Source organism: Canis lupus, chromosome 10 (assembly GCF_003254725.2).
Source record: "Canis lupus dingo isolate Sandy chromosome 10, ASM325472v2, whole genome shotgun sequence".
Taxonomy (NCBI): domain Eukaryota; kingdom Metazoa; phylum Chordata; class Mammalia; order Carnivora; family Canidae; genus Canis; species Canis lupus.
Genome location: NC_064252.1, coordinates 10,686,788 through 10,694,665, shown reverse-complemented (window position 1 = coordinate 10,694,665; position 7,878 = coordinate 10,686,788). Strand labels below are relative to the sequence as shown.

The 7,878-nt window shown below is 37.1% G+C and overlaps 1 protein-coding gene across 1 annotated transcript; it reads left to right on the top strand.

The window, feature by feature from the left end:
- The first annotated feature begins 2,398 nt into the window (after positions 1 to 2,398).
- IFNG (interferon gamma) lies at positions 2,399 to 7,240 on the top strand. The gene is made up of 4 exons (XM_025476664.3): positions 2,399 to 2,630; positions 3,815 to 3,883; positions 3,979 to 4,161; positions 6,481 to 7,240. The coding sequence occupies exons 1-4, from the start codon at positions 2,517 to 2,519 to the stop codon at positions 6,613 to 6,615; spliced, it is 501 nt and encodes a 166-aa protein (XP_025332449.1). The 5' UTR covers positions 2,399 to 2,516; the 3' UTR covers positions 6,616 to 7,240.
- Positions 7,241 to 7,878: the final 638 nt, after the last annotated feature.

Sequence of the window (7,878 nt, the reverse complement as noted above, 5' to 3'; positions counted from 1 at the left end):
TAAATTTATTTTTTATTGGTGTTCAATTTGCCAACATATAGGATAACACCCAGTGCTCATCCCATCAAGTGCCCCCCTCAGTGCCCATCACCCAGTCATCCCCACCCCCCGCCCACCTCCCCTTCCCCAAGACCAATCTTTACTCCTTTTCAGAAAGTTGGGAATATTCCTTCCAGTACCTAAAAGCTTGGCTGTTGGTTTCCTAGATGGTGGTGAGTGTCTGCAGTGTTTCAATGTTCTGAGGAGTCTTTCTTGCCACTATGGCACTGTGTGAGCACAATATCTGGGCTGCATTTTTTTTTCTTGAGGAGAGCTACAGTAGAGCTTTGCGATCAGCACTGTAATTTCCACACTTTTCACTTGTTTAACATGAGGCTTTTGTCCCACATACAGGTTCTGATCTTGTTTATTCTTCGGGAAGATAGCCCCTCAAAGAGTTTTCTGGCCTTTTATACATAACATAATAGATGAGATTGTCCCAGTAAGCAGGAGTTGGCTAAAGAAGCATAGTCTCATGTTTCCAACATTGACCATAAGTCCCATTTAATTAAAACCCAGTTTCCTACAGATTAGGTCAGCATTATGTTTAGAACTTGAGGGAAAAGAACTCAGAGTAGACCTTCAAGGAAGCATTTAGATTCACATTTATTGAGAGCTGTCTATGGGTACATCTCCATGTTAAGGTGCTTTTAGAGAACAAAAGGTTACAGAAGTAATACAACAATTTTTGGTTTTAAGGAACTTGATCTAACAAGGGAGGTAATACCTGAGTAACTCTGAGAACGAAGAGCCAGGGCTCTTAAAAAAAGTATGAAGCAAGTGTGAGGCCTGAATGGAGGATATGAAGCTAATTTTAATAAGGAAAATTTGGGAGAACTTATGGAGATAATGGTTTTTAGACTGGGCTTGGATAGACGGGTACCACTCTGGGGGGCAGATAAAGGGGAAGGGAATCAAGGCCTAAGAAATAGCGTAAACCAAAGTTTAGAGTGTATTCTTTTTAGGAATGACTGGTCATCTAACCTGCCTAAATAACAATAGAGAATTTTCATTGGGTGCTTACTGCATGCCAGGCAAAATTCTTAGCACTTCATATATATCATGAGATTTAACTTTTAGCTAAAGTCTGGAAGCAGATACTAGTATCAGTCCCATTTTAAAGATAGGGAAACTGAATCATAGGAGAGTTAGGATGCTTCCTCAGAATCACATAGCCAGATAGTAACGGAGCCAGGATTCAAGTCTGTATCCATAACAAAATATTCCAGTGTATACAGAGCGCAGGATGAAGTGCAAGGTGGGCTGGAACCAAAGAGTAGAGGGCCCTTCTGTACCATCCTGAAGTGTTTTACTTCATAAATGAATTAATGAAGGAGAAAGAATCCTACTTTTTCCCTTTTTTCTTTCTTTCTTTCTTTCTTTCTTTCTTTCTTTCTTTCTTTCTTTCTTTCTTTCTTTTTTTTTGTATGTGGAAGGAAAAGAAATAAAAAAGAAAAGAAAAACTTCTCCATTTTTAATGGCCATTTGGAACAATTGATCATCTGAGCTTCGCTGTTCAATATGATAGCCTCTAGCCACATGTGGCTATTGAGCATTTGAAATATGACTAGTCCAAATTAAGGTGTGCTGTAGGTATAAAATGCATGCTGGATTTCTAGGATTTAGTATGACAAAGAAAGGTAAAATTATCTTATTAGTAATTTTGTGTGTTGATACATATTAAAATATTTTGGATATAGTGGTTTAAATGCAATATGTTTTTAAAATTATTTTTACCTGTTTCTTTTTACTTTTCTTCTTCTTTTTTAATCTTTTTAGCTTACATTGTATTTCTGTTAGGCAGTGTTGGTCCAGGGCAATGCAAAGTTGTGGTAGATATTTTACTGACCAACTTTGATGAAGGACTTCCTTACCACCTTGGTCTTTTAACCACATTCTTTCCTTGCTTTTTGATCATTTGCAAGAAAAATCTTAAAAGGCATCCCCTTTTTGAAGGTTTGAGTTCCCTTAGAATTTCCTTTTTTACTTACTTCTGACCACAAACAAATTATCAATGTGCTCTATGGATGAGGACTCAACAATTTACAAAGGCAAAGGATGGAGGTGCAAAAAAAATGTTTCCAATCCCTGAATGGTGTGAAGTAAAAGTGCTTTCAAAGGATCCCACAAGAATGGCACAGAGGGGCATAATGGGTCTGTCTCATCGTCAAAAGACCCAAGGAGTTGAAAGGAAACTCTAACTACAACACCAAAATGCCACAAAACCATAGTTATTAATACAAACTAGCATCTCTGCCTATCTGTCACCATCTCAGCTAAAAAAAACTTGTGAAAATACGTAATCCTGAGGACTTCAATTAGGTATAAATACCAGCAGCAGAAGGAGATGCAGTACATTTTTCTGATTGTCTACAGGTTGGCTATTAGAAAAGAAAGATCAGCTGAGTCCTTTGGACCTGATCAACTTCATCCAGGAGCTACTGACTTCAACTACTTCGGCCTAACTCTCTGAAACGATGAATTATACAAGCTATATCTTAGCTTTTCAGCTTTGCGTGATTTTGTGTTCTTCTGGCTGTAACTGTCAGGCCATGTTTTTTAAAGAAATAGAAAACCTAAAGGAATATTTTGTAAGTATGATCTTTTAATAACATTTTCTGTGGTTGAAATGACTGAACGTTGACATAGAGTGGTCTCTCTGATACGTTGCCATCTCTAGGCCATAGTCATCTTGAGAAGACTTGGTGTTTTTTTGACTATTTACCAGATGCGTTCTTTTTGAACTACATGATCTGGATATTGCTTTTACTCTCTGCTCAACTTGCTATAGAGACTTAGGGGACATTCACGAATCTTCTAAAAGATGGGAATAGTATGGGTATAGATGTTGATAGTTTTGTGGTGAGAATCCATTCAACTGTGAATCCATAACTGTAGTTATGCATAGTGAAACAATGATTACCTATTAATTTCTGATTTCTTGGAATACTAGGGTGGTGCTAAATAAAAGGTCAGGATAGGCATTAGATGTGGCAATCTGAAATAATCAATTAAGAATGTGAGATCCTTCAAGTTTTAGCTTAAAAAATTATATTTTTTTTCCAAAAAGTAGTTTTAAAGTTCTAATGCCCCATCTACATTATCTATGAATTACTCTTGAATTCAGTTACTTGCTGAGATTTCATAAAAGTTAAAATCTGGCTTATATAAAAATTTTTGTCTGTTTTGTTTTATGAGCTTTTAAAATGTTATTTATGGTGAATTAAAATAATTTTTGCATTTAAATATTTTATAATTTATCCAAAATGTAGCTATTATAATTGGAGCTGTTATTTTCAAGCATTCACAAGCTATTTTATTTTCACATCATCAAGCCACACTCACACTTGCACACACACACATTTGGAACTATTTTTTAAGGCTGATAAAATACCGTATAGGAGGGCATGAGTAGATGTTATGGAGACGAGGACCATAAGGGGGCAGTATTTTATAGTGAGATGATTTTGTTGATTTTTTTTTTTTTTTTTTTTTTTTTTTTACTAGGCTTGAAAATACTTCCTTTTCCTTACTATCATTATTTGGGAAGTATCACCAGCCTTGTTGAGTTCATATGTAATATTGCAGCTTAAGGGATACACTAGAAAGCTAAAATAGCATGTTGGTCTTTAGTTATATCCAACATAACAGCTTAACTAAATAGGGTTGAAAAGAACATGAGCCAATATTGTCAGCCATGAAACTTGAAGTACATTTTTAGGGAAATTAATGGACTAATTGTAAGCCATTTTTCTTTCTTTCTTTCTTTTTTTAGAATGCAAGTAATCCAGATGTATCGGACGGTGGGTCTCTTTTCGTAGATATTTTGAAGAAATGGAGAGAGGTAAGCTGAATATTTCCATTTAGCTGATTTTCTTGTTGCTTATTCTCTGATGCGTGAATTTGCAGCAACCTCTCTTTGTGCTCTTTTCTTCCAAGGAGAGTGACAAAACAATCATTCAGAGCCAAATTGTCTCTTTCTACTTGAAACTGTTTGACAACTTTAAAGATAACCAGATCATTCAAAGGAGCATGGATACCATCAAGGAAGACATGCTTGGCAAGTTCTTAAATAGCAGCACCAGTAAGAGGGAGGACTTCCTTAAGCTGATTCAAATTCCTGTGAGTTGGTCTTAATTCTTTCTTTAGTTTCATTGTAGAGGCTCTTTCAAAATATTGAATTTCCAGAAAGTAAATCAAGCTACTGGGTACAGTTGTTAAAACTCTTAAACGAATCCATGGCTAAAACTCCTTAGTAATTCCATTTGTGCTTTTGGGTGATTTTGCCAAGTATGGAAATCATTTTATTTTGTGATTTGGGGAAATGCTGGCATTGTGTCTACTGTACAGGGACAGGTGAATGGATACATCCAGTGAGGAGGTAGTAGTCAAGGAGCCGAGGGGAGTATTGAGAAGCACTTCTCTCATTGTTCCTGGTTTGTGTGGTGGAAATTCTGCTTCAGATGGAAAGAACAGGGGTGTTGGGAATGGAGAGGATTTGTGCCTTCCTCCCAGCTTGTCCACCAAGGAATCTGGTGACTTCAGATGAATCACAGGCTTGGCCATAGCTCAATTTCCTCATCCTGAAAGGAACCTTTGGGGTTCACTCTAATTTCTATAGTATCCTTTGCTCTAAAACCGTACAATGCCATGGATAGAAAAAGAGAAAGAGATAGCAAAAAAAACTCTGGCCTTTGAAAAGGCACTAGGTGCATTCTCTTTCTAGACTCTGGTCAATCTCTCAGATGGTACAGCCCAAGTGGCAGCAAGAGTGTTTTCAGAGGAAAAAATAGAATTTATACCTTTTGAAGAAATTGTTCTCTCAGCTTTTGGATACTAAACTATCCTAGCTGGAGAAATCCTTAGGTTCTCCAGCGTTATCTCATGAAACTGCCTAGAGTTGTTAAAGTTATGGCTTCCAGAAGCTGAAAGACCTTTGAAGCATAAAAATAAATCACATTTTCCAAAATTTTATCTAGGAGACAAAGGCCTCTAGATTCCTTTGGGTTTGGTTGTGATGTACAAGATTTGAATGAGAAAGGGCAGGGTCCTGTGATGACTTGGTCCTCTCAGGTTTTGTGGCAGCTGTCACTCTTCCTGGGCTTGTCTCTCATCCCTTTCAGATGAAATAAATGCGTGTTCTTCAGGATTTCTCTAGCCCCGAGTATATTAAATGGTACAAAAGTGGCCCTAGGCACATCTCTTAGTTTCTTGGTGATACTTGGAACACTGGAAAGTAAAGTTTATCACTGGCAAAACCACAGATGGTAGAAACTTTTTCCTACTCTGCTTTAGCTGGGTCTTGAAAAAGACCTCTGGGTCTCATCCTTTTGGAAGCTCCATGCCTCCTGCTTCACAATGTGGTTTTCAGTAGGCTCTCAACCATTGTCTCCTTTGGCTCAATTGCTAATATTTAAGAATGTTATGCTTTTTAATAATCTGTCCTGAAGCCTAGAATCCCTCTAGTCATTCTCAGAAGTATAGCAAGGTGGCCGCAAGGTGGCCGCCGCAGTGTTTCCAATATTAGAAAGAAACAGTGGCAGAACCAAGAAGAAAGTAAATGGTCCCCATTTCATTAAAAGTGAATTGACCTACATGGTCCTGTGGTTAGAGTGAGGAAATAGTTCAGTTTGCCAGGATAGAAAGATGCAGGGAAATATGCTGTAATTCCTAATTTTAAAAGTTTATGTCAGTAATTGATTATTGGCATATAAATATGATTAGTGTTTATTTTTAATCCCATTGTGGAAATGATGAAACTGACCAAATTTGAGGGAAATGAAAAATTACAGTATTCATCTGTCTTAGACTTGGTGTTTACAAAGTACTGAACCTCTGTTGGTGGTTCTCAAACTTTGGTGAGTAACAGAATTGCCTGGGGAGCTTAGTGACCACACAACTGCCTGGGTCTTCTCTGACTTCATGCCTCTGGGTCTCTGAGTTCTTCATTAGGTCTCCAGGTTATTGTGCAACACACCAAAGGTGAGAATCGTTGACCTATAGTAACTCATTTGATACTTACTGCAAAGACTAAAGTACAAGGTGGGTAGAATTGTTAGGGAGCCTAGAAATAATTGTTCAGATGAGAAAACAAGGTTCAGAGAGGTTAAGTGACTGGTTCAAAGTCAGAGTTATTTCACACACAGGATTCAAACCCCTATATTTTGCCACTCCACTTCAAGGCTCTTTTTACAGTTTTGGTAAGTCTGGCAGTAAATTTAAGGATATATTATGTACTCCATCGTATTACAGCATGACTAGCAATTTAATTATAATTTTAGTCTTAATACGTGAAGAAACCACCATTGTATATTAAGATAATATATTGCCAATGAAAATCACTTGTTTTGAAGGAATACTTCCATTTTCATGATATTAACAGCATAATATCCTGGTGGCTTGTGTGCCTGGCATTAATTTTGCTGCTTTCTTTCTCAATAGGTGAACGATCTGCAGGTCCAGCGCAAGGCGATAAATGAACTCATCAAAGTGATGAATGATCTCTCACCAAGATCCAACCTAAGGAAGCGGAAAAGGAGTCAGAATCTGTTTCGAGGCCGCAGAGCATCGAAATAATGGTCATCCTGCCTGCAATATTTGAATTTTTAAATCTAAATCTATTTATTAATATTTAATATTTTACATTATTTATATGAAGAATATATTTTTAGACTCATCAATCAAAGTATTTATAATAGCAACTTTTATGTAATGAAAATGACTATTAATATATGTATTATTTATAATTCCTGTATCCTGTGGCTATTTCATTCAACCCCTTCTCGCCACTCCCCCCCACCCGAACCTCTTCCTTTTTTTTTTTTCCTGACCGACTAGGCAAGACTGTGATTTCAAGGCTTAATCTCAGGGACCAAGTAGGCAGCCAACTTAAGTAAGATCCTGTGGGTTGTGCATTTATTTCACTTGATACAATGAGCACTTATAAGTGAAATGATGCATTCCAGTTGCTGCCTACTTGGGAACATGTCTGCATGATGAGCCACTGCTCTAGAGGCATGTCAGACGCCACTTGAATGTGTCAGGTGATATGACTTGTGTCCTGATTAACACATAGCATTTCTTCTCATGCCTGGTGCTTCAGAATACCACTGACAACTATGACTGTACCCAATGGAAAACAATTAATTTGTTTAGTTCATCAATATTTAATATATATGAATAAAGTATAATTTCATAATGATTCATGCTGTGTCAAACTTTTTCTGGGGTAAATGAACTATATACTCTAATGAGTTAGTAGGAAGAAAGTCATTTTTTAGCTGTGGAAATCTTAGAATTGAATGAAGTCCCAAATGTGGTATTTCTCTCCACTGGCAGTTTGTTGGCTTCCACTGCTTCATCTGACAGCTGTTTGAACTATATTTCCAAAATATAAATTTAATTACGTTACCATTTACTTCAGTGAGTCTGCCATGGAAAGTAGTCCAAATTATTTAGCTTGGCACACAGAGATTTATGTCTACCACTTGCTCAACTCCCTATTTCTTTACCTAAGAATCCCCTATCTCCTCTGTCTACCTTGGGCAAGCACCTCTGCATATGGAATAGTGAGTGTGAGCTCTAAGGAGAGCTCAGAATCTTGGTCCCACCATTATAGGTAGTATAACTTTTAATGAATTCCAAGCTCCAGTTTACTCATGTGATAAAGAATAATGGTGCCTTCCTCATAATATTATGGTGCAAGTTCATCCTTTTGCTCAAGAAATATTTATTGGAGCAACTACTATGTGCCTGATCATGTTCTAGGCACTTGATATACCATCATGAATAAAAGAGACAAAAATCCCTTCTGCCCTTGGAAAATTTAAAATTTTAGTA

What these genes read in the sequence shown, in the direction of transcription:
- IFNG (XM_025476664.3), top strand. Translation starts at nt 2,517, where the DNA reads ATGAATTATACAAGCTATATCTTAGCTTTTCAGCTTTGCGTGATTTTG. An exon ending in TTTTGAAGAAATGGAGAGAG is followed by an intron (nt 3,884 to 3,978) that starts GTAAGCTGAATA and finishes TTTTCTTCCAAG; the next exon opens with GAGAGTGACAAAACAATCAT. An exon ending in TTAAGCTGATTCAAATTCCT is followed by an intron (nt 4,162 to 6,480) that starts GTGAGTTGGTCT and finishes CTTTCTCAATAG; the next exon opens with GTGAACGATCTGCAGGTCCA.